The sequence below is a fragment of the Trachypithecus francoisi genome, unplaced genomic scaffold (genome assembly GCF_009764315.1).
Source record: "Trachypithecus francoisi isolate TF-2019V2 unplaced genomic scaffold, Tfra_2.0 Lachesis_group16, whole genome shotgun sequence".
NCBI lineage: Eukaryota > Metazoa > Chordata > Mammalia > Primates > Cercopithecidae > Trachypithecus > Trachypithecus francoisi.
Genome location: NW_022681461.1, coordinates 43,988,873 through 44,016,681, shown reverse-complemented (window position 1 = coordinate 44,016,681; position 27,809 = coordinate 43,988,873). Strand labels below are relative to the sequence as shown.

The following is a 27,809-nucleotide window of genomic DNA, read 5'->3' as shown; positions in this document are numbered from 1 at the left end:
CTCATCCTGGGGAGACTGAGATGATCTCTGTCCTGTACATCGTAGCTGGGGATATAGCAGCAAATGCTCTCAACATACATTGTACCTCTCAACTGTTCACAACCATTTTCTTCTCATCATTTTCCTCCTCACCAACAGTGAGCATCCCTAGAGCAGGAATTACTTTTAATTTCTTTAACATCTTCATTATCGCGGGCCAATAGAGAAACCCAGTAAACATTTGCAGAATGAGCAAATTAAGAAATGTATTTTTTGCTAACCAATTGAATGAGTTTTCCATAAAAGCTGTGAAATCAGTGATATTGTGACCAACATACCTGAAGGTTGTTTTTCACATTTGCACCAGTTGTCCTCTGTTTTCACAGTGTACTCGCCAGATCGAAAGACAATCTTCTGAATCGTATAAATTTAAGAATGAAATGCTGAGGTAAAGAAGGCCTTTGTGTGAACCAAGGGGCTAAAGGAAACAAGACTTTGGGGTTTTTTTTTACAAGTTTAAGATTTATTTAGTAATGGGAATAAGTCTGATGATAATTTTAATGAAGGCTTCTGCTAGCTTCCGTGGAGATTGAACGAATATTTCAGAGCTCCAATATAGCTAGATCGTTGACATTCAGAATATATTTTATAGAAGAGCCAAAGTATGAGAATACTAAAATGTTGGAAGATGAGATCTCTCATTATGTTGACATGAACCTTAGAGCTTAAGAAGGTCTTAGAGCTTTGGGTTTTTCTCTGTTTCTCGCAGATATGTCTTCTCCAACTACTATGAAGAAGCCTGAAAAGCCATTGTTCAGCTCTGCATCTCCACAGGATTCTTCCCCAAGACTGAGCACTTTCCCCCAGCACCACCATCCCGGAATACCTGGAGTTGCACACAGTGGTGAGGAGTTTCAAGCATAGAGGAGAAGCCTCCTTCTTGTCTGTAGGGCCCAAACCCTTAGGGATGGAGCAAAAGTTTATAAATATAGCTATGGCAACCATATTTTCTCAACCCAAATGGGGAGGAGCACAATCCGATCAAATATTTTTTCTTCTCGATTTATGAGAAAAGATTTTCTCCGGGTGCTGTGGCTCACACCTGTAATCCCAGCACTTTGGGAGGCTGAGGTGGGCGATTCACGAGGTCAGGAGTTCAAGACCAGCCTGACCAATATGGTGAAACCCTGTCTCTACTAAAAATACAAAAATTAGCCTGGCATGGTGGTGTGTGCCTGTAATCCCAGCTACTCAGGAAGCTGAGGCAGAAGAATCACTTGAACCCAGGAGGCAAAGGTTGCAGTGAGCTGAGATCACACCACTGCACTCCAGCCTGAGCGACAGAGCGAGACTCCATCTCAAAAAAAATTAAATAAATAAATAAGATTTTCAAGGTCTTACAAGTAAATAATATTTATAATATGTATTTTAAAATTGCCTTTATCAAAAAGATTGTTATCAGAAGAATGTGGAAAATATGTGTACATAGCTGTCTTTATTATAGCTTCAGGATTGGTCCTGATATTTTACTAAGGAAAAAATGGAATTTCAGTTATGTTGCTGAGTTTAGAGTATTTCTAAAGGCATTAAGATATAAGGCACTATTTCTGTAGATGTTATTTTCTACATATAAATCGATATTTATCTATTTGAGAGTAATCAGAGAATAAAGGTACTTTTCTTTGACAATTGTTTCATATGCCCAAGTCCTTTGGGCTAGTACACTTGATATTGTGTCTAATATCTTAATTTAAGTAGAAAAATGAATCCAATATTTGACATTTGTACTTTAACCAACAGTTAATATCAAATCTTTCAAAAATTAAAAATGAGATACTGCTAATAATTAACACTATATACTTTTTACCTATTACTCTTAATTCCTAGAGAGGAGTAGACTACATTTTAGGTAGGAAAAGTTATATATATATATATATTTATATATATATTTTTATATATGTTAATAGTGAAACTGTTATTGGTTAAAATTTATAGTTAGGCACTTCCTCATCCTTCTAACTAATCAAATCTGGTTTTTAAATCTTTATGCAAACAATGTAACATCTTTTAAAATAAAGTCCTTATTAGCTTTGGTTTTAAAAAATACATGGCCTTTATTGCTATCATTGAAAAATTATGAAATTGAGAGAGGACTATCCAACTTAAATGTGGTATAAGAACTTTTGCATTTATTACCTATACCATTGAGATAGGTAAAAAAAATCAATAACTGTTTCATAGGTTTGTAATATTGAATATTTGGACAAAATTAACTGAGAAGTCAAATCACCCATTTGTTAATGACACCTGATAAAAATATTCTTATTTCTAACATGTGAAAAAAAGTAGGCAGTATATTTTTATATAATGAAACAGGAGAGACTTAGGTGAGCCCTCCGTCTTGGTCCTTCACCCGGTATTTGTTTTGTATCTGTATATTAGGACCTGTGGTAGGCATCTTGTTCACAAAAGATCTTTTCTGTCCTTAAAGAGTTCAGGATATAGTGGGGAGAGAATGGGGCCATGTCATTGGCTGGACATCTAATCTGAACATGACTAGATAACCTGAAGAAGGATTAGATAACCTGAAGAAGTGTGATGGCAAAGTTCACCACAAGAAGGAACAATAAACTAGGAAGAAGAGGGGCAACCTGGGAGGCAGAGGGACATACTAGGAGGAAGAAGGGCAACATGGGAGGCATAGGGGCAAACTAGGAAGAAGAGGGGCAACCTGGGAGGCAGAGGGACATACTAGGAGGAAGAGGGGCAAACTGGGAGGCAGACGGGCAAACTGGGAGGCAGAGGCAACGGCATCTATCAGTGCATTAGAGGCCATTGCAGCAGGGAACTGCCATATAGCCAAGGATCCACAAATCTCTTCTTCTGGCCAGAGATGAGGCCAAAGAAGTGATCCAGGACTCGGTCCCAGAGCACATGAGGTTGTGTGTACTGAAAAAGCTGTTGGGATTTTATTCTGGAAGCAGTAGGAAGCCATTGAAATATTTTTAGCAGAGAAGTTACATGATTGTAATGGTATTTTTAAAAAGTCCTTCACATAGCACTGTAAAGGATGTATTGGAAGGAGCAAGACTGAAGGAAAGAAGACAATTAATAAGGCTTTGCAATAATGTATGCAAGGAATACACATATGTGTGTATGTATTCTTTCATAATAAAGGAAAACTTTTTTTGTCTTGTATTTTGCTTTTCTTATTTTTTTCTTTTTCTATTTTTTTTTTTTTTTTTTTTGAGACAGGGTCTTACTCTGTCACCCAGGTTGGAGTGCAGTGGCATGATCTTGGCTCACTGCAACCTCTGCCTCCCAGGTTCAAGCAATTCTCTTGCCTCGGCCTCCTGAGTAACTGGGATTATAGGCAGTCACCACCACACCCAGCTAATTTTTGTATATTTTTAGTAGAGATGGGGTTTCACCGTGTTGGCCAGGCTGATCTCGAACTTCTGACCTCAAGTGATCCACTCCACCCACCTTGACCTCCCACAGTGCTGGGATTACAGCCATGAGTCACCATGCCTGGCCTGCTTTTCTTATTTTTAAAGGACTAGAATGGCTTTTATGGAAAAGGTAGTCATTTTTACTCTCAGTTTCAAATACGACATTTTACCCAGTTATATCAGGCCACCTACAGCTCATGCAAGCACCATGTCAGGTTGCCCATAGATTTGAGTTCAGATTTGATTTCTGCAATTTCAGTTGAAGAGAGATCTCCTCCAGAACTGTTAAGGCCAAATTAATCTCAAAACCTAAAGGACCCAAGATGGAACTATGTTTATATCTTTCCAGGGTTTGTGTACAGATGTGAGCAAAAATCATGGTTAAAATGAGCTGAGATTAAGAGCAATTAGAAACTAAGTAAAAGATGCCCAATTTTTGTTACATGTTTGTATTTCCTTAAATGATACTTTCAAATGGATATACTTCTTAAATAAAGTAATACTTCAGTAAAGAGTTTTGTTTAAGAAATATGTATTTGTTCTCTGAAATGCATACATTTGATGGAGGATGCTGAAACTTCAGTATGTAGGAAGATTGCATGGGAATTTATTTAAAACATACATTTTGGTGCCTCACCCCTAGAGGTCCTGATCCCCTAGGTCTGTGTGTAGACCAAGGGATCTGTATTGTAAGAGCAATACAGACAATTCTCAGAAACAGTGCCCTGGTGGACATTCAGAGAACAAAGTTGCGACTATAAAATTGAATTTATATTTCTTCTATTATATACATTCTTAATTTCTTGTATTTTCTGAAAAAGTTTTTTTTGGGAGAGGTAAGCAATACATCCCACAAACAGGTCCCCCTACCCACAACCCATGTAGTTTGAAAGTTGGAGATAAATCATTCCAGGCGATTTCCCTTTATAGGTTATGGTTAGAATTTATTTTTTTCATATTCTTTGTTGTCTCATAAAACATTAGACGTGTATCATTTATAATTTCCTATCATTTGAATTGGGAAATATTAAATGGAAAGACATTTACAATTCACTTCTGCATATATTTGTTGGTAATTTTAATTTGTATTTCTATGATTATTTCTCTCAACATTATAGAGATAATGATCACATGATTATACTCTTTCCCCATCTTTCAAACTTAAGATTTATATTTCAAAAACTGAACAATAAATTATAAGAATACTAATGTTGAAAAGTTATAGTAAAATTGAACATTGTCCACATTGCATGTGTTTTATATAGTATTTCCCTTTATAAAAATACTATAAAATATGTGATTTATGGGTAAAGTGATATACTTACCTATGTGAAAGTTTAAATTTTCAGTGATATGTGTTTTATTCTTGGTTTTACATTAGCAATATCTTTTAAACAACATATAGTAGAATTTAAAGTAGACAGAAAAATAGTCGCAGAATAGAGCTCTTTTGGTTTTGAAAGAAACATTTTCATTAGGAGAGTTTCCAGCTCTATGTTTCAATGTTCATAAGCATTTCTACTATGACCAGACAATTATAAATGACATGAGATGATGTTGTATTAGTTATTGTCTTTCCTTCTAAACAACTGCCAAGTAGGATGTATAGGGAAATGATTTATTTGAAGTTGAATTTCACTTTTTAAGTTTGGCAGAAAATTTGTGGGTCTTTTGCCCTCTACTTAATGCTGTGATTTGCTCTGGACTTACAAGACAAAGTGTTTTTTGTTTGTTTGTTTGAGACAGAGTCTTACTCTGTCGCCAGGTTGGAGTGCAGTGGTGCGATCTCAGCTCCCTGCAATCTCTGTCTCCTGGATTCAAGTGATTCTCCTGCCTTAAGCTCCCAAGTAGCTGGGATTACAGGCACCCACCACCATGCTCGGCTAATTTTTATATTTTCAGTAGAGATGGGGTTTTGCCATGTTGGTCAGGCTGGTCTCGAACTCCTGACCTCAGGTGATCCACCCGCCTCGGCCACCCAAAGTGCTGTTATTACAGGTGTGAGGTACTGCGCCCGGCCTAAAGATTTTATAATCAAAGAATATGTTTTCAATGGGATATAAACGCTCAAAGAAGTGTTTTATCAAGTATTGACGTAACCTATAAAAGAGAAACTTATTTTGTAACCACTCACAGAGCTAGGAAGCAAGATTGTTCATTTTCTAGAGTGATGTTTTGTCTCTGTGTAGTTAGCAGTACTGGTATTGAAAATAAAAGTGAAGAAGTAACTGTTGTTTTAGGAGAGCTTGGTTACATCATGGCAACAAAAATGAATGGTTACCAGTTTTGTAGTTTCACAGCATTCTTTTGGATCAGAATGGACCAATAAGTTAACCAGCTGATGAGTCAATCTTTCCTTTTCTGTCTTCTGCAGTCATCTCAACTCGAACTCCACCTCCACCCTCACCGTTGCCATTTCCAACACAAGCTATCCTTCCTCCAGCCCCATCAAGCTACTTTTCTCATCCAACAATCAGATATCCTCCCCACCTGAATCCTCAGGATACTCTGAAGAACTATGTACCTTCGTATGACCCATCCAGTCCACAAACTAGCCAGGTAAAAATAAGAGAGAAAATAAGATTAGCACCTAAGGGAGATGGGACAGATCTAATTCTGAGACACAAAGGTTAGTCAGACAGTGTGTCTGGCAGAACGTCAAACCTTGAAATCCATCTTCAGGAAGTTGCTTGGTGACTCAATAAGTTTTTATTTAAAGGTGGCTGAATGACAGGTAGGAAGTGTGTTGCCCCAAAGGGTAAATTTGTGAAGATGGTTTAATGTTTTTGGATTTTCATTGACTAAAGGGAAAGTTTATGCAGAAAGTACATTGACAGGAAAGCTCTGGGCTGGAGTTCACACCTCTGAAATACCTGGTTTGACACAGAGACAATGTGCTTATTTCAGGCAGGAGTAAGGTATGTGCTAAAATAAACACACACAAAAGAACTTACAGTTGTATTTATAGACCAACTATTAGGTATTAAAATAAGCTTTGGTAATGTAAACATTTTCAGTGTTTGATGACTACTTGAATATTCTTTGTAGAGACATGACTTACATTTAATAATGAGTGACATTACTAGAAGCGTCTTTCTTTTTTTTTTTTTTTGTAAACATTGTGCAGTGGTTTTTGGGATTCATTGTGTAAGTGTAGTGACTCATGAGCGTTTCTCACTCCCCTAGACATGCGGTTTCTTCTACCGAGAGGTTACTTCATCGCGATTTGGTATATAAGCATTTTCCACAATCAAGTAGACAGTCTTTGTACCAGACCTGGGGCTATCGATAATTGTAATATCTAAAACATGTAATTTTGTTATTATGATCTAGTATTTAGCTTTGCTGCTTTACCTCTAAGACTCCTGTCCACTCCTTATTATACCTTTTAATACTTTGCAGATTTTTCACAAACATTCTATCATTACTACAGTGGAACACTTCCTAAAATGCTAGTAAATAGTGTGTGTCTATCAATTTATAATTAGCAAAGAAAGGGGAGAAAAAAATCCCTTTGGTCTTAATTTGTTAAAATGAAACAAAATGGTCCTTTCTGAACTTTTAATTTAGAATAACAACATATCCAGGACCCTTTGGGTTACTTAAAAAGTTATCATTACTTTTAGTTTGACTAAGACATTAAACTCAATATTGAATTTTGAATTTGAAGTTAAAATTACTATTTGTATTTTAGAAGAAAATGTTAAAATGTTGTAGCACTTTTCATGACTGCAGTACTAAAGACAACTAAGTAAAAGAGTGGGATCTTAGTATATCGTTTAGAAATAAAATTTGTTGTCAGCACATGGATTCAGAAGTCTCAGTTCCATAGAGCTTTTTGCTAGACTCAGCTGGGAACAGTGCACACAAGGTCTGATTTTAATTTGTGTAGAATTTCCATGAATAACAAAGTCTAATTAAGACATCCATTAAAAGTCCTTAACGTTAATTCAGTGTGGAAAATCTTAGAGTTCCATTGGATTTTTTTTTTTAACTGATGTCTTAATTAGGCACTGTTAGGGGAAAAATTATGCAAATTAAAATCAGGCCCTTAGTGTTACACGTTTCTTTAATTATTCATTGCTTGTTTTACGTATATTTCAATTTCTTTATAAGTTAAGAGGGCATATTAGGTGATAATCTGCCTATATTGTTCTCAGTTTTTCTTCACTTTTCAAAATACATATCACCTTCTAAGAGAAGCATATTACTCTCACCTCAAAAAAAAAAAAAAAACCAGCAACAAAAAAACTCTCAGGATTTTGTATAATAGGAACCATGTGTAAGGTAGAATAATCCTTTCCTAATGCTGTTAGCTTCACCTTCAGACCAGACATCTCTCTTTTCTATCTACAGTATGAAAGTTCCATCTGTTAACAGCCTTAAAAGATAGAAATTTTTAGTGTAGCTTTGTCTATTTGAACCAGTAGAAAACTGAGGAGAAAATAGCCCTCAATTCTTCTGACCCTGAGTTTTAGGGAAGTTGTCTGCATTGGCTTGAGAATTCTTTCTTTGTCACCTTTATTCTTTTCAAATGAGAGAAGTGTCTATTAGTTCATGTTGTTCAATTCCAGTAGATGAAGTTTGTAGAATGGGCAGGATAGGATGATATATTTGGTGGCAGCATTTCCTTGAAATTATTGTCATTCTGCTTTTGTTCCAGGTAGGTATTTCAAACTGTTTTGGTGAACACTGTATATAGAAGCATTTTTACTATTGAATGTACCACCAATGATAAAATGAGACCTGTCTTCTTTCTTGAGTAGGATGTTTAAAGCACTTATTTCCAATGTTCAGATAACCAGAAATGGATGGTCTGCTGTAGAAACAAACTACTTTTTCCCTTTGAAAGGAAAAATGGGTCTTTATAGTTAACTACAGATTTTTTTTAAGGAACAGTATATTTGCTTTGATTTTTAACTCCAACTCAAAACCAATTAATTTGCATTTCAAAATAGAATTCTTGGTATTTACCGTTTTAGCTCTAGAAATGGAAAAAAATCAGTATTCCTTCACCATTCACCTCTAGTCAGCCATTGCTTCCCAGTATTCTCCAGCGCTGCACTGATTTTTATTTTTTGTTTTTCTTTGTATTTTTTTTTTTTTTTTTTTTACTAGAGACGGGGTTTCACCGTGTTAGCCAGGATGGTCTCGGATCTCCTGACCTCGTGATCCACCCGTCTCGACCTCCCAAAGTGCTGGGATTACAGGCTTGAGCCACCGCACCCGGCCGATTTTGATTTTTAAGATAAGCAACTGAGATGCCTTTTCCTCCCCACAGCAATTTTGAGATTAATTGCATTACTGCTGCACCAATTATAGTGAGACAGTCATGCTATTCAATGGAATATTTTGAATAAAATTAGTTTAAAGATGTAACTCTCCCATAGGTTTCCATATTGGAAAACTCTGGTCAATTTTCCTGACATCAAGTTAAATACTTAAAATTACCCATGATGAATAGTCAGGATATTCAAGAAGTCCATTTTCTTTATAGAATAAATAATGTGGCCTCTGAGGAGCCTCACCAAAGACTTAGTTCATGTCTGTAAGTCACAATATTTAAGTGTTATTAGCTCTTCATCATTTTCTCTAAATAAATGTCTACTTGTAATTTATGTGCAGATATTTAGATAAATATTCTGCTTCATTATTATTATTATTATTATTATTTGCCTTTAACAGTTCAGATTATAAAGACTATATACTTGCTGAGAATAGCCTCCCAGCAAATTGTGATGAACACCATGCAGTGGAGAATTCCAACATGGGTATAATAAAAAAAAAAATAACATTCTCTGTCTAGAAAAATGTATTCCACTATTTCTTCAAAGAGTGTATCCTTAGGATTTTGTTTCCTACCACGGAAACTATTTTTGTACCCAGGGGCTAAAACTCAGATAATAATATCTTTTCTGTGATTGCCCAGGGGATTTTCTCAGTTAATTCCCACAAATGTCAACAATAAATGTTTCGTGTAACTCTCCATGCACCACCGTGGATGGAAGAGTAACTCAAATAACAATGCTCATTTTCTTGTCCTCTGCTTCCCCTCAGTACAGTTTAATTTACTTTGGAAATCTTTTAGTTGTAGGTGTAAGGACAAACCTAGGTCAGTGTTTTATATCATTGTATGACCTCTGAAAGTTCAGATGCTTTAAATCTCATTCTGTCTTCTTGTATTAGTAATCATCAAAAGTTGACTGTAGATCCCGGAATCTAAATTGCCTAATGTGTGCATCTGAGCACACCTGTGTGTGAGAGAGCTAGAGTTTTGTATGCAGGAGAGTGACTCTTGACTGTAAATGATGAAGATTCCAGAATTCGACGTGTTTGATCTCCTAGATATTTTTGTGTCCTTTGTTTCAGTGATATCATCATGTAGGTGAAAACTGTATTCTAAAAGCCAAAACTGACTCACTGTAGAAAATGAAGAGTGGAGAATAAGGAATCACTGGGTTCCAACTCTAGCTAGTCCAGTAAGGAATTCCAGTTTAGCCTTTGAGCTAAGCATTTAAAACTGCACTTGAGTTTCCTGGCCTACTACATGAAGAGATCAAGTCTACTTGGCTCTCAGGGGTGCTATAAAGAGGAATTAACCTATACCATGATGTGCTTTGAAGATGAAAACCTTTGAAATGCTGCTGCTCCTTATTACTACCAACCATTGACCGGCCTCTCCAACTCCGACTCTAGAGGGCCTGTGTGGCGCCTATGTGCAGTGTGCTGGATCCACACAGTCGTGTGTGCTGAGTGGACTTGTTGGACAAGATGACTGCCTTTTGGATTGCTTCACCCGGCATTCTGTTTTTGTTTTGTAGCCTAACAGCAGTGGTCAAGTAGTAGGGAAAGTGCCTGGCCATTTCACTCCTGTCTTGGCACCCTCTCCCCATCCCAGTGCAGTGCGACCTGTGACCCTGAGCATGACAGATACTAAACCCATCACTACATCCACTGAAGGTGAGGCAGCTTCACCTACAGCAACCAGTAAGTATTTCTGTAGGAAATGAGAAATGTCCATCAAAGGCACCATTGGATATCTGATCCAAGGTGGAAAACACAGCAATTTTTCCAGCTACCTGACCAGATGGAGATTTCTCATTTAAGTGGAGCCAGCAGGCATGGATGTGGCCCTGCTATCACAGGCTCTCTCTTCTCAAATTCCAGTCAGTGAATCATATTTGAAAAGGGAGAAGCTCATTTGTTTAAGTGAACAGCTGTAACAAAAATAATAAGTCATGCCTGCTTGTTCAAGGTATACATTGAAATTGCACTGAGTAACATAATGCAGAATACAAAGTTTTCCTATCACCCAAAGAGAGATTAGATAATTCCTACTTATTGGAGCATTCCTATAGAAATCAAGCCCCTTCACAAAGCAGATGGATTCAATGCCTCTGTAAGGTAATTGCATGTTTACATCATTGTAGGTTATGTCATTGTTAAAAACAGTCACATAATGTTGGGAACAGATGAGAACATTTCAAAACTTATTATTAGGCACATGTAAGCTACCTGTACTTTCATTATCTGCAAGCTTTTTTTTTAAAAAAACCTTTTGATTATTTCACCTATCATGGTACATCAAATACTGTGCTTTTTAGTGTGGACATAACATTTAAATGTCAGAGATTTAGCCAGTGAACCTTCCTAACACATACCAACAAGCCACATCTTTCCTTTGTTTTTTGATGTAAAATACTCGGAAGTAGAGAAGAAATTAATTTTGAGGTGGTTTCACCCAACTGTCAGCTTCTTAGTACTGGAGCTGGAATGTACAAATTGGTGAAGTAGAATGGATAAAGCTATGGAATTGGTGGAATTAGCATGCACCTCACCAATTATATAGATACCTTAAATTCAAACATTTTATTTTTCTTTCTTAGAGCAAGAAAATTCCCTGATCTTGAAATTTCCATGTGAATCAGAGACAATCAGAGGCATGCACCACTGGCTCTTTCTCAGCCATTGGAAAGATGCTCTCTCTTTTTTTTTTTTAAATGGTTTCTGAAAGACTACGAAGGAACCCTATAAGAAAAATGGACAATACTTTGTACAGTGAATTCAGCATTTCTTTCTCAAAATTCATGAGTCCCGTAAATTAATAAGTTCCTATAGGCTTGTAATACCCATCAGTAATTCTTAATGCTTAGAACACTTCCCTGAATGCACAGATGGATGCGACCCAGTCAGGAAAATCTAAAAATTATTTTGTTCTAAAAGTTTGCTATGTGCATTACAGTCACCAAAACACTAAGTACTAATTTTAAAAGTGGATGTCTTGACATCTTTGAGCAAGCAATGTCAGCAGTTTAAATAAAAGCACATAGAAAACAGATTTTTTTTTTAAGTAGTTGAAAGATTATCACAGGATAAATGATCAAAACCAAGTTTTAGAAACTCTGATGCCTACTCTTATGAAGTTATTAATAGAAGAGATTCAGGAGAGGATCAGACCCAAATGATTACAGCTCACTTATGGGAGTACCCTCAGCCTGTTTGTTAATGAATTGTTTTTATACTTACATACAGGTTGTTCAAAAAGGGATCTGATTTGACTAGTAAAATTACAAAATATTCAAAAGGAATATCTTGGTTGTATAAAGATGGCTGCATCAGTCCATTTTCCACTCCTACATAAAAGAAACATAGTGAGTAGTTTTTCTTTCCTATAAACAAGCTTGTAGCTCCAGCTTCCTAGGCACCACCAGTAATAAAAGGCTGATCATTGAATTGATTCAGTAGTATGGTTAAAGAAAACACAGAAGCTAAGGAAAGCTCTTCCTCATAGTTGAAAAGAAAAAGCAGCATAGATTTGGTGCTCTTCTGTAAGGGTGAGGCTCCTCTCCGGCTGTCTGTGAGGTGTGGTGAATTCCAGAGACTCGGAGCTTGAGTAGGGATCCCTGGTTGCTGATGACTGCCTTGCATGGCCCCTTATTCAGGAGCAATTAAAATATGAATTGTGAGCATCTTCACTGTTTTTAAAAAGTTGACCTAAAAAAGCTTCCATGGATCAAATTCTGCAGTCCTTTAAATGAACAAGGCAGAATTAATATATTGGTTTTAGAAAGCCAGCCCATTTAAAATGAAGCCTGGATTCTTCATTAATCTGGTGGTTTTAAACCAAACAGTGTAGCTTTCTTCACAACAATAAAGGTAATATATGGTAATATGGAGCAGTGGGATTGCCTAGTTCTGGGACGATACCTTACTCCTTTCCTTGTGAAAAATAACAAAAGTCTTTAGGAGTAGCTCCCTATTCATTTTTTTTGTGTGTATGTATGTGAAAAATTTACTCTCTACCAAAAAGCAAAAAGCAATTGTACAAAAAGTACTTGCAAATGAGACTCTAACAATGTAAGGAATAGTCACCATATATACTTACTACCTAGTGGCCAACTATTTAAAGGGTGCATCAGCTTCCTTCCTGGATCAATTACAAGAAATTGATTTTTGTATTTGTGCTAATGGGAAGTATTTTTTTCGAAAACACTCCTGTCAGACTGGAGGCCATTTTCACAAGTAAAATACCGAGCTAATTCATTCTACATGATACAGGCTCCTCCTTCATGATAGTAAGATTTGATTTCCTTTTTAGCAAGACTTTTAAGTAAGACATTTTCCATCCCATATCATTAAGCACATCTGCTTAAATTCCATCATTAAAAACTGTCACTTTTTCCTGGCGGACTTTCAGTCTGCTTTACATTTAGAATCATATACCATCATTGATTATTTCATATTAGACAACTAATATCTGGTGAAAAAGTACAGCAGGACAGTTACTAGAGCATGTAAGTGTGAGACACCCACACTGAAGTATGAGATCTGCTTTACTGGATAGATTTTTTAGGGGGAATAAACTAGTTGATTTGAAGTCAATTATTATTTCTTTTCTATCACTTGGTATTTACTTAGACAAAAGAGAAGAGAAATGAAGACACTTTTTTTTTTGGTTGCAAATCCCACTTCTCTGGGTTTCTTATACATGGACAGGGTGTTCGTTCTGATAGTTCACAATTTTTATCTTTGTTTTTGTTCTTCCTTAATCAGCCTACACAGCCTCAGGCACATCTCAAGCCAATCGATATGTGGGACTAAGCCCAAGAGACCCATCCTTCCTACATCAGCAACAGGTGGGCAAGTTTCACCCAGGTGTGATGGTGTAGCCACGCTTTCGCTTCCGTGCTTCTCCATGTTGCCTCTCAGATCCGGACTCAGAAGGGGGCTCCCGGGGCTTCTGAGACCAAAACTGATCATTTCATTTCCCAGAATTTTTTCTCATTGATCCTTTGTTTCTCACCTCTTTGGGCAGAGTTTCTCAAATTCCTCATGACCTTTTCCATCTCTGTAGCATATATTGATAACATCCATGAGTAATAGTGTTTCAGCCAAAGTGTATTTTTCTCAGTCTCATTGGCTATTGAGAACTTCCTAGACTATAGCTTTCAAAGACAAAAACTGCAAACTGTTTTAAAAGCCAACTAGAATAGAAGCAGTATATAATTCGAGTTTTTGAGTGATTTCGTATTTTCCAGATGTTTTGCTCTTCACATTTGTATTTTAGTCCAAGATGATGAGTTATGAAGCTAAAATCTCAGGCGACACTTCATTCCTATTTTAATAGCTTTAAATTGGTTTACTGATTTCAGTTGTGATAAAACACTTTTTTTGGTTCTGCTTTCTTACTTCATTTATGTTCCTAGTAGCATTTTAAATTTCACATCTCATTAATGCTGTAAATTTAATGCAAATGAAGTGTTTACCCAAACTGTGAAAATATACAGCCAGGATTAATGGTGGCTTATAAACAGATCAACCACAGTCAAAAGCATGGACCATACCAGTGTAGAAATCCCACAGTTCTAGTTACAGGATAACAGAAATAATTCTAAACAGTTCCGAATTTAAATATATTTTATGATGCATATGTTTGCTGCTCTCAAGTTTTGATAGCAGAGCAGTTTGAAATTAACAGTATGCAAAATATTACATAGGGGAAAATTAGGCTATAATAAATAATAAAGAGCTGGTGTTAACTAACTTGCTCTATATTTATAAATTGCCTGTGCATATATGAGTTTTTGTATAGGTAATAAGATACTTTTGCCCACTTTGTTCTAGATCTGTTCACCTCACATACCCTTGTTGTGGCCTACCTCAACTCTGGTTGGTGTAGAGTTCTCAAGTCCTTTCCAGTTGCAGCCCAAGGGGGCAGACTGCATATTAAAGGTCACCACATGCAGAGCTCAGAGAAAATCATAAAGATGATAGCTTATTCAGGATACTTGATGTTTTGCCAGGTTTAAAAAAAGCAAAACAAAATAAACCAAAAGAGTGAGAACTAACTGAAAACATCTGTACACAGTTATGAAAATACCAAATAATAATTAGTGGTTTTGCCAGCCATTGGCTTTTCAACATAATTCTCTGGAATGTTGCTTTTTTTTTCACCTCTAAAATTGCTATAATATGAAATGAGTTATAATTACTATAATATGGTTCTATTTGACAAATGTATGTGTCCATTGTATTTTTTAAAAAACATGTGCAGGATGTATAGGTTTAGAAACTTGTTCTTTTAAAAATCATTACACATATTCTCAGGAATATTTTTCTCATGGGACGTGCATTATTCTTTATGACACATCTCTAATTTCCAGTTAATTTTTAATTCATAAAACATGCCTCTATTATTTAAACCTTTAACCCCAAATACTAGTTAGAATACTCTAACCAATTCCATGTATTTGGAGGCAGCCTTCCTCCTCTACTACCCTACCTATGGCAGCTTTAATTTTCTTATCCCTTATGATAAATGTTGAAACCTCATGTAATTATGATTACAAAAGTCCATTAATATAAGAGTTACTTATATTAACTGTATTTTCACATATCTAAAAATACATCAAGAAAACTTAACAAGCATCACAAAAATATGAATTTTAATGTAGATAGCATTCTGGCACATGATATATTTTAAAAACCATGAGTTCTAGAACTATAAACTATTTTAAAATCAAAGAAGACAGCCACTTATTTAAGTGGACAACATTGAATCAAGACCACTTACAATATGAATACCTTTTGTTCAGTCAACTATGGTTAATACTTATGGAATACATGATATATATTAATCCTTGGAAGCAAAAAAAAAAACCCATATGTTCTTTATAGCTAAAAATGTTAAATACCATGTGGACAGATAATTTGTCCTCTATATGTAATGAAAGAGTTAGTGCTTTTTAATTGAAGAAGCCCATATATGCTTTATTTTATAATGAACTCCAGGTTTGAGGCATGCAGAAAATACCTATAAATGCATTTCTTGCTATAGATGTATAGTAGTAAACTAAGGCTAGAGCCAAAAGTCTGTTCATTTTAGCTTTTCAAATTTTAAAAGAATTATAGAAATGAAGTTTTATGTTTACTATCCAGGAATAAAGAGATAGAAATAGTTTAAGTGACTTCAGCAAAGATTATTCTTTCCTTCAGTAGAAATGAGATTGATTTACTGTGTCCTTTCATTATTTTGCAAAGATTTAAAAGAGACTACTCTTATAGAGGCAGTTTCTCAATGCATTTGGTTTAAAGCGCTCAATTATGAATGAAAAGGAAAATCAAGGGGTACATGAAATAAAGGTAATCAATCATGTTATATTAGCTAGAAGAAATTCAAAATTAGAAGGGCAGTGCTTTAGTCTGAGAGGCTTCTTTTAAACATTCCCTATAGCCTTTAATATACATGACCCTTTAAGAATAAATATCGTCACCAGGTACATTCTTTAGTTCATGGTGGCTGCTTTGTAAAGATTTATCCTTTTAGATTATGAAAATGCTGATGTGTAGTTTTGAATGTTGTTTTTTTCTTAGAAAAGAACTTTAATACAGCCTACATAAATTAGAGTTAATGATAAATTTAAAGTGGTTGTGTAATTTTGACTATTTTATAAATAATCTTTCCACAAGATGATACTACAGTGGAGTTTCCAATATGGTCATTTTCTAGCATTATCTAGCATTGATAAGCATACTACCATTATCAAATTAAGATGAAAAGCTTTATAATGTTAAAATGAACCCTGCACTTCACCTGTAAGAGTAATACATTCATATTGTCAAATCTGAATACTAAAAGTATACACTTTTATATAATTTACTTGGTACACAGGCAATTGTTATTAGTAATTATACATCTTTCTGCTCCTTTTTATAATAATTATTGCTGATGACATTGGTTGCTAACTGCTTGGGAATACTAGTTTATTCTGACTGGAAGGAAGTTCACCTATCATTGAAAATAGATCTCATTTGAATCTAAAAATAAATTCACATAGTCGTGAAGACTATTTCAAAAAGGTTCATGTAAACCAGTTGATAATCTGCCATTAAAAATAATCCTCTCTAATCAGTCATAACAGTTAGCACCATACCAGCTGATCAGTATTTGACTTTAGACTTTTTTCTTTATCTCTTAACACAAGCTTGAATCCTTTTCAAGTCTAGAAGTAGTCTGTCTTTAGGATTATTGGCTTAGTTATTGCATTTGCTATTGGCATGGGGGAAATCTTAAAATCAGAACTTCAACTAGAGCTTCATTCTTCTTTTCTATTGGAAGATGGTTTTGGTGGCTTGAAGAACTCATGGGTCCTGCTTTGGCAAACTGAACTCATTAGTCTCTGCTGAGAAATGTCTTTTTATGGTTTGGAACATTTTCAGAAATGTGGAACACTCCCCTCTCCCATGACTTAACTTCACAGAAGTTTAGTAAAATATGGTATATCCTTTTCTCTCTCATACGTTATAATTCATGAACACATTGTGCAAATTCATTATGATAGGAAATGAAGGAACCACATTTCCCAAATTTTATCTCGCTGAGAAAATGGGAACTATCAATCAGAGTGTTGGATGTTGCTTAGAAAATATAGAAATTATTTTATAATTCAGTCTAACAATTTTAGCATGGATGAATAATATGAGACAACTTACTTGAATTAGCACCAGTTTCTTATCTGGTCAACCTCATAGTGAGTTGCTAATTTCAGGCCTCCTTCCTTTGCTATCATAGAAAGTTTGGTGGTATTAATACAAGAGAATCTGGCTAATTTGATTATCACCATTACATTTGAGTCTAAGGTCATAATAGCCTAAATTATTACTGTTGTACATCAACATATATTTAAAAATCTCATTGTAAGTTGGAAATAAAAGTTTGCAGCTAAGAAGCTTCTTGTTTAGAAATAAAATTTCACCATTCGAACAAGCCATTAAAGTACATATTAATTTTTGATGTATATTTGAGATTTCAGTTGAATAGGAGCTCACTTTTGCCTTCCCTAAGTGAGACAATAAAGTCAAGTAAAGTCTAGTTTATAAGAAATCGGTCTTATTTTCATAATCTCAAATTATAATATCCTGACTATACATATATTACCTATAATAAGAGCTAATGAATCAGTGGCCTGATCAATTCAGGTCTTTGCATTACTTCTCACAATTGCATGGTTTTATTGGTGCTTGGGCTTCAGCATGTTACATCACTTGCATGACTATATAACGCTGTTATTTGAATTTCAATTACTCGTTTAGTTTATATTTAAATTGTTTCAACACTTTTCTTATACACTTTTGTTTTTAAAACTAGAATTTGAAAGTACTTCTCATTGCACTGAAAATTTCTGTTACACAAAATGGCCTTTTTAAGAAATTACCTCTGTGGGATTTTTTTAAAAGTAAGATATTAGTTTAAATCTTCTTATAATATTTGTCGTGGCAAATGGCAAAGCCAAAGCTTGGTACTACCACTGGAAAGGTAGTCATTTATTAGTGGTGAGCAATTAAAAGGACACAAGTAGACTATCAACAAACTTTTCAATACAGTCAGGAAGCAGGCTATCAACACTTGGGCTGTTCTTATTGTGTCTGTTATCATAATTGACAGCTTGACGTAAAACGCTATCACATGACTTCTGGGTAGGTATCTAAGTGGATAAGAGGTCACTTTTCACATATGCTAGCTTGAAAGGAAACACATTTAAAGGAAGTTTCAGTCGGAATAATGGCTATGCAAATGTTTAGCTCTTCGGCTAGTTCTTAAATTCAAAAAATTCTTCTATTGTCTGTCTTTTGTCATTCACTGGTTTGTTCACTTACCTTTACTGGGAATCAAAGACTAATATCCAGATAAGCTGTTCTAATTAATGTAAAAGTAAAATTAAGTTTTATGTAACCTTAAATTTTAATCAACAAAAACACAAGTAAAAAATTATCTTCTTTTCTGAAAATATTAACTTAAAAAAAATCTAAGTTGAATCAGGGAGGTAGAGGGAATTCTGAAGGTTATATTTACAGATACCTTAGCATTAACTATTCTTGAGCTGCACATGAAGGACAGGGTAGGAAAGGAACAATGACAGGCAACTGGTATAGTGGGTGAGAACCAGGGATTAGGAGTCAGAAGGTTTGAGTTTTAGTGTTGATGTGACAGGGCATTTCTAACCTTGGACAAGTCCTTAAACCTTGAAAAGGAAAATGAAGAGGTTGAACTTCATGAGCTCCAAAGTCCCTTGAGGCCTTAAAATTTACAAGTTATAGTAGCCTCTAATGGAAAAAAAAATATTTGATTGTCTAATACTCATCTTATGATTTATGGTTTATAATGTTTATTCTGCTCATGGACTATGCATACTCATTTAAGTTAATTCTACCTCTGCTAATTAAATTAAATATCAAGAAACATGGGTTTCAGAAATTGGCTTTAGAAGTGACTTTTAAGATATGAGGATGATCTTGAGTATCTTTCTTTTTTCTTGTTTTGTTTTTTTCTTTTTTTTTGCATGTGTTACATGTGAAACATACAACACAATTTTATTCTGACCATTTTTCTTGTTCATACCATTCCTTCAGAGGTTACATAGTATTCATCCAGAGACCATTTAATTTGCTCCATGTAGGTAATTAATAATAGCAATAAAATAAAATTCTCCTAATCCAAAGTATGAATATTGGAGTGTTAATTCTTTTGAGCATCTGTCTTCTCCCGCAAAAAGAACCTCCACCCCTCAAAAATCTGTTTCCTTGAGGGTCTGGAGAAATGAAGAAACACAAGAAAACATAAAACATACCTTTCAAGGTGTTCTCCTGAGGGTCATTGTAAACTTAAAAAAAAAAAAGTGAGAAGGTAAATTTGCCTGTGTTGATTGTTCTGTTCACAGTTTAATGGTTTATTGGTTCAATTGAGATTTGTTGTCATCATAGGAACTGTTAGTACATCAGCCTGTTTGCTGAGTCTAGCAAAGTAGAACATTTTGCTTACCTTCTTTCTTTTGTTCCCAAAGCTAATTGCTGTGCATTTAACAAAAGACCCTGTTAATAACAAAGGAGAACCCCCATTTGAATAAACAAACTATTAGTTTGAAGTCACAAGCAATATTAATTCTTTATGGCTATCTGCTACTTACATGATTATTTGAGTATAGTTTAGGAAAGGATAATGATCTAAATCTTAGGTGTTTCCCCTTTATGTAGCCATTTGAGAGGAACCAGATGGCCCCTATCCTTTTACTTTTTTTCTTTGAAGCAATCTGATTTGAGTTGGGCCCGGAACAAGGTTCTCCTTCCAGAGACCATAGAACTCCACCCTAAGACCATGCAGTGAAAACTTCACCTTCACTTCTTCCTTAGTTGTTTAAACTGTTCCAACCTTACCCCTTTACTGATAGCTTTTTTGAAAGATAATCTTACTTTCTTATTTCACCTTTTGTTTGGTTTTGAAATTCTGGGCATTTTCTCAACAATAGAATTTCGTATTGGTACGAGCATATAAATTAAAGGATTAAAATGATTTATATGAGTGCATTTTTGTAAGGATATGCATATGATCAGTTCTTTTTTAGAGTCTATATTGTTACAAAAATAAGTATTGTTCCCCACCTCCACATAAAAACAGATAATTCTAACAGACTAAATTTCTAACCTGAGTGGCACTTGGTATTTTAAATTTGATTACTATTGGGAGAAAAAAGCAATTTCCTATTTCTTAACGAAAAATACTTAGAAAAATTTTTAGAGCGTTCTTAAAGCTTTGAACTTAGGAAAATCTATATAAATGAAAGGCATGTATTTATGTGCCACTTAAAATTAAAGTTTTAAAATAAAAAAGAGAATTTATAGCTGAATTATCTAACACTGATTCTGCCGTAGGACAGAAACTAAGGAATCACCACCTCAAACTCAAAAGGGATTATCACCTATTATGTTAACTTATTTAAAGCCTAATGTAAAATTATTTTTTATTAGGAAAACCGAATTGTGCTAATGGCAAGAATATGTAACATGACCCCAAAAGAAGCTTAAATACATGTAGTATTAACCTTTTAATATCTAGAGTCTGTTCAAAATTTGCTTGCTCAGGAATATCTTGGTCAAATAAGATTAGAAATTGATTTTCTTAGGAATTACTATCATGGAAATCTTTGGTGAATAAGTGATTTCTATTTTAATGATTTAATTGCTTCCTCCACCCATACCATCACTTTAAAATTTCACTTTATCAGGGAGTTTGTTAGTTCCAAGATGCTTTATGACCAAGGTTTATTAATTGAAAAAAACCAACATGAAGAGAGAGGCTCTTGCTCCAGTAACCTGGCTTAAGTTGTAGCATGTCTCCTCAGAAACGTCAAGAAATGTTGATAATGGTAGTGCACAATCTAAACAGATAAATAAATTTATAATATTTTACATTTTTAGTAACTAAAAGGAAATTCAATACTAATTAATATATTGCCAATTTCTTCGGCATTAAATTATTGCTAAACATATTAATTTTTTATTTTGTATGTACTTAAGCATATTTTTCTGTTTGGGAGAAAAGATTTCTATTGCATGTATCTTAAATAGATGATAATGAATAGCTGTAGTCAGGTTTATCCCCTTTGAGACTACTTTTAGAAAAGTCCCAAAATATGTTCATTTTTAAGTGTGCAGCATGTGGTCAAAGATAGCCCACTTAACATTTTTTGGGGTGGTAAAACAGATAGACAAACAAAATATTAGCAACATTAACAACAAAAAAACTAATTTACAATACATCCTTCTGAGGAGATGTGGTCCTGCAGTTGTCTGTGGGACAATAAGCCAATCACTGAGTGGTATTTAGATTCCCCTGGCTTTGTGAAAGCATATTATTTTTCTGAAAACTTCTCCAACCTAAGTTGAGAGCCCCATAGATACTAATCTGAAGTTAATAATTAACACAATTAATGTGTTATACCTAAATATACATCCCCCCTCTTCTGAATGTTTGATTCAAAACTAGCATTTTCACTAGCCAGGCAACATAGCAACATCTTGTCTCTACAATTTTTTAAAAAAAATTAGCCAGGCATGGTGGCCCGAACCTGTAGTCCCAGCTACTCAGGAGGCTGAGGTGGGAGGATCACTTGATCCATGGAGGGTGAGGCTGCAGTGAACCATGATCGTACCAGTGAACTCCAGCCTGGGCAACAGAGGGAAAGCCTGTTTCAAAAAACAAACAAACCAAATAAAAATTAAACAAAACCCTTCCATTTTCATTGACTACAGTAGAATCAGTAAGTGATTAATCAATAACATTATTGTTGTACAAAACCAAGTTTCTTGAACTGTTTTTTGATTGTTTTAATTGTACTTTTAAAACTTGTATTTTTAAATAGACCATTGTTTTACTGTAAAAAAACAAAACAGAAAACAATTTGCCCCATCACACTAAATTTGATTAGACAACCCATTTTGGGGACTTTTAAGAAATCTTGCCGTATTGCTTCCCACTAGACTGAACACATTTACTTCTTTGAAATGTTCAAAGTATGTCATTTGATGTAAAACAAAGCAAGTATACTTTTTTTTCCTTCATGCGAGTATTTTGGTCCATTTTAAGAATATTTATAACCGGGTACCATGGCTCATACCTGTAATCCCAGCACTTTAGGAGGCCGAGGTGGGTGGATCACTCGAGGTCAGGAGTTTGAGACCAGCCTGGCCAACATGGCAAAACCTCATCTCTACTAACAAAAATTAACTAGGCATGGTGGCACACTCCTGTAATCCCAGCTACTTGGGAAGCTGAGGCAGGAGAATTGCTTGAACTTGGGAGGCAGAGGTTGCAGTAAACTGAGATGGCGCCACTGCATCCTAGCCTGGGTAGTGAAATGAGACTGTGTCTCAAAAAAAAAAAAAAAAAAAAGAATATTTATTTTTCTTTCTAATTTATTTACTGATTTATGACTTCTTTATGATATATATCCTGAGCAGAATCTACATGTCTATCAATCTGTTGATCTATCTATGTATATGCAGGGAATTTTTTCAGTTCTTTAAATCATAAAATCACTTTTACTTGAAATCCTGAAATATGCAAATAATTAAGACACATGGTTTGGAAATTCTAGCTAGTATTTTTGGAGCCTCATAGATCTATAGAAAAATGAGCAAAAACTATCTTTCTAAAACTCCTGAATCACTATTACTTAGTGTGTGCAGAAGCTCGAGAGTCTAAAAGGGAAAGTGAAGATTCTTAATAGCCTATTTTTTTGACCATAACATTATCAGAAATGTTTAAAATAGTTTATTATAAATTTTAGATTTATGATAATTTATGGTACTTTGGTTCCAGTCATCATCTGGAAATTCTCACTGAAAAGCAGCAAACAAGGTTTAGTGGATTACTGTGCAGAAGTCATCTTTTCGGTGTAAGATGCTGTTAATTTACAGTGTGGCCATCTGAAGGTTCAAAACTGTGATTTTCTAGTGTGTTTCCCTCCCCCCTCAAACCAGATAAGTTTACTTTCTTAAGAATAAAAATAAGCAATATATCTTTTCAATAAATCTGCTAGCACTGTAGGGCAGCTGTTAACCAAGCAGAGCTGGATAGGGTTACTCGAACAGTCTCTGAAGGGCAGAGCTGATGATTCGGAGATCTGGGAAGAATTTGTTTCAGCTTGTATTCAGTGCATTCCTCACTTTCTTCAGATGTAGTAAAGTATTTTAAATGCCATTACTCTGAGTTTAAAATAAAACTAGAAATGGTTATCAACTCTTTCTAAACAATGCCAGTTTAAGCAAAACAAAATTAGTAAAAGGTTAAAACTGAAGACCTTGATGCTTCTAAACACAAGTTAGGGTGAATGTTTATAAGGTTGGCCTTTCTCCTCTAAACTGCATGTCTTCTATGTTTTGCAAACTGCATGCTTAAAGTTATTGATTATTTTATTCAGTGCAGATTATTTGGTGCGATGCATAGAAAAAAGCATTTTTATTTTCTTTCTAAAATATATCTCTCTATTGAACATTAACGTTTGCTTTTATTCCAGCTGAATTTGTACTCTAATAATGGCTAATTGTTATGTTCTAAGCACTTGTTTCTCTTGTATGCTTTAATTAATAGAGAAGCATATTGCAATAGCTTTTTCTAAAAAAGAGTCTAAGAATTTTGCTTTTCAAGAATAAGATTTTCTTTTGCTTTTTTTTTTTTTTATTTAAGTTGCCTCTTGGGAAAGTAAGGTTTATGCCATGTACAGTACTAGTTTGCATGTGTTCATTTAAATACTAAAAACTGTAGTACTGCTCGATCCATATCTGACTGCTAGGTTTCAATTGACAGCTGAGGATTTGTGACTGGACCATGAATCAAAACGGCAGGCATTTATACCCCAGTACCAGTGAGGATACATTGGGAATTACTTGGCAAAGGTAACATTTTAATTATTTCCAACCCTACACTTACACCTAAAAATTACATGAGCTATAGTGTTTGTTTTTAACCAGCTTTACAGAAAATATATGTTGAAAATTTAGTTGTTTTGGCTATGCCATTCTTCTTTCCCTGTCCTCCTCCTTTATTTCTTATGTAAATGGAACATCAAATTAAGTTGGGACTATAGTATATGCTTACTGATCATTGGAATTTTTAAATGCTATGAAATGTTTTCTACAATTTATAATATTTTTGGTCGGGGAGGGGGTGGAATGTGACATTTAGATTTTAGGACCTGAAAAGTGAAATCACAGCTTTAGCGAAGATTTTTCAGCTACCTGAGGATAAAGCATTGGTTTTCACGTTGTAGATTTTTCTTATTTTGACTCTTTCCTCTACTGCTAATTCTAAGCCATTTCACTATTCATTTTTTCCCCTGTTGTAGGGAAAAACTAGTAAAAAAATATTTGGTTAGTCAATTTAACTGTTATTGACAACACCCATACATTTTGGAGTAGGAAGATTGTTGGAATCAGTAGCTGAAGAAGGAATTTGTTAAAGTTTTAATTTCTGTTTGTATACTGCTGTGATTCATGGAAGATTGACTTTATTTGGTTGGCTGAGAAAGCTATTCTAAAACTTCATTTTCAAAACCAGTTCTGATACTGTTTCATGCATTGCCTTTAGAAAGTAAGTAGTTCAAAGTCAGCTGCTTCTTATGTATTATTTATTTTATTTAAGAACAAATTGTGTCAGATTGACAAATTAAATAATTAGATTCATGGTATAATCATAAGTAATAAGAAATAAAAATTGGCAGAAGAGAGTGAGGTAATCCCAGAAGGAGTTCACCAAGTAGAGTCGACATAATTTTCCAGCCCTGCTCTGATTGTAATCCTCCATTTATGGAAAGTGTCTATAGAAAGGTACACACTCAGAGTTGTAGATCGTCTACCCATCTCTGTATTGGTTCACAGAAATTGCCGAAGAGTAGATTTTAAAGAATCAAAATAATTAAATGTCTACCTTAATTCAGATAAAAATTAAGGAAATAATTCAGATTATGTTTTTAAAAACAATGACTTTTTATTAATTCACTACTGAATTGAATACCATGTGACTTTTCTTCTTGAAGATTGATATAACGTCCACTTTTAAAAGGGATACAGTTTTACATATTGTGATTTTTTCAACAAGATTGTATTCATCATCCCTTTTGAAAATAATACAATATATGCTTATAAAAAGAAGATAAACTCAATGTAGGCATCTTATCCAAATAGCCTTAATGATTAATAGTCTTAATTAAATGAAAGTATGTCATTAAAATATTCCAAATTAATATACATTTTAAAGTTAATTGAATTGAGTTTAATAACCTAATATTTCCATATTTTATTTAATAACTCTCTTATATTTCCTGCTCTATCAGTTAACAAAATGGCTCATGTCTGCATACAAACTTACCATATTTACAAGAATTGCAAACCAGATGACATGCACTCATGTTTGTAAATGCCCCTATAGCTATGTGAACTTCCAAATCTGTGGAATATTGATTGGCTTACTAAATCTAAAAATAGGATAGCATCTCTAAAGCATATTTGTAAATTGATAGAGATTTAAAATATAACTTTACCTAGTTACTAGTAATTTTTTGAATAAAAAATTGATAGCCCATGGAAAGAGAAGGTGAGTGGGCAATAAATCTCAGAACACATGTATTGGAGGAAATGAATCTGATGATTAAACTCAGTTCTTAGGACAGTATTGTTGCTGTTACAAATCCCCTTCCTGGCGAAAAATTGATATGGTAATCAGTTTCAGGCCATAGTAAGTCAGAAAAAAATTCAGAATTTATTTAGGTAAAATTTTTCTTCCCTCTCAAAAATAGTAACTTTTCTTTTGATTAGTAGGTAATGACATGTAGAATGGTCTTAATGATTCCAAAAGCTCTTTAAAAGGTATCTTGGTTTTTTTTTGTTTTTTTGTTTTTTATTTTTTAGACAGTCTCACTTCCTCACCCAGGCTGGAGTGCAGTGGCACGATCTTGGCTCACTGCAACCTGTGCTTCCCAGGTTCAAGTGATTCTTACGCCTCAGCTATCAGAGTAGCTGGGATTACAGGCGTGCACTACCATGCCTGGCTAACTTTTGTATTTTTAGTACACATCGGATTTCACCATGTTGGCCAGGCTGGTCTGAAACTCCTGACTTCAAGTGATCTGCTCGCCTCGGCCTCCCAAAGTACTGAGATTACGGGCGTGAGCCACCACACCCAGCCAGTATCTTGATTTGTTTCTCTTTCTATCCTGATTCAGAAAGCACATAATTGATAATGGCAGCCATCACAGTTCTACATTCAACAGGTATTATTGAATCTATGGGCTGTGATAAATGCTGTGGTGATTGAAATGCTCATAGTTCTTAAAATCTAGGTGTGATGCAGTTCAGAATAAATAAATTCAAATGACACAGTTTGCTTTGCTTTGTTACAGTTTTCAAAAATGGACACAACAGAATTCATATTTGATAATACAAATAGCGCTTGTCTGTGGCATGACAGCTTTATTCATCATTTAGAGTTTATGACCTGTGTTTATTTTTAAAACTTTTTTTGAAAGAATTTTGAAAACAGAAGTCATAAATGTCCGTAACACTAGCACTTTTAAGGGAGATAATAGACATCTAAAATCTTCAGGGCATAGCTATAGCTTTAGAATCATCTGAATAAGTTGAAAATATTTAAGAAATATAGGTCTATTCATCCAAAGAATTAAATAATTTGCCTTTGTCATGATGGAATAAATAAAATATCACAGGTTATTTTTGTTGTGGTAGTTGCCTTTTAACAAAAGGCAATCCGTGGAGACTGTAGTAGAACAGGACAGAGCAAAACGGGTGTTTTGGTTTTGCTTTATTTTGATTGATTGTTGTTTGCTGTCATTAATTTCTTTGTACGATCACTTTTCCATGGTCACCCTCTTTTCTGCTTTATACTAATTGCCCTATTGAGGTGTTGCCATGTCAAACACAGCTCTTGTCGGAACTGAAAATGGCAGTGCCAAGGGAGCTATGCGAGTATAATCAAAGCTGGAAGATTTCCTCCACCCACCCCCAACCCCAAGGCCTAAGCATTCCCTTAGGAACCAAAGCTCACTCTTTGGGAAAGTTTTCACAGCCTTATTAGGTTACAACCCTGGAGGTGTTTTGTTGTTTTGACCTTATAATTTTGTGAACTGTTTTGTGAACTGTGTGTGTGTGTGTGTGAGTGTGTGTGTACGCACACGCGTAGGAGTTGCTTGCACCTTGAGAGAGTCAATTTTTCTGCCTAAGTGAAAGGTCAGGAACTGCAGTTAACCCAGAGTAAAATACTGGTTTCGTGAAGGGCTCCCTCTAGTATAGTCAGAATGGGCTCAAGATCTTAGGAGGATGATAGGTGATGAATTGTTTAAGGTAGGTACTGTTGTGTTTGTGCTTTGTCTCATGTGGACAAATTACCTTGTTGCATATATGAGTTATGTGGACATAAACATATACAACAGTTACTCCCTGACTGGCTGTCTTTCTTAAAGTGATAGTCAGAATACAGCCTGTACTATCAAATATGAAAGATCAATATAATTGAATGAAAAAGAAAGCCGA

At 34.8% G+C, this 27,809-nt stretch overlaps 1 protein-coding gene across 16 annotated transcripts in view; it reads left to right on the top strand.

Moving 5' to 3' along the window:
• The window catches only part of NFIB (nuclear factor I B), a 248,781-nt gene that overhangs the window by 204,443 nt on the left and 16,529 nt on the right, over positions 1-27,809 (top strand). For 3 of the 16 annotated variants that reach the window (XM_033237367.1, XM_033237365.1, XM_033237378.1), the window contains 5 exons: positions 749-883; positions 5,806-5,990; positions 10,253-10,418; positions 13,485-13,567; positions 24,073-24,161. In XM_033237367.1, coding sequence (XP_033093258.1) covers positions 749-883; positions 5,806-5,990; positions 10,253-10,418; positions 13,485-13,567; positions 24,073-24,161 — 658 coding nt within the window. The remainder of the gene's footprint in view (positions 1-748; positions 884-5,805; positions 5,991-10,252; positions 10,419-13,484; positions 13,568-24,072; positions 24,162-27,809) is intronic. The other 13 variants (XM_033237368.1, XM_033237379.1, XM_033237372.1 and 10 more) reach the window with 9 other exon arrangements.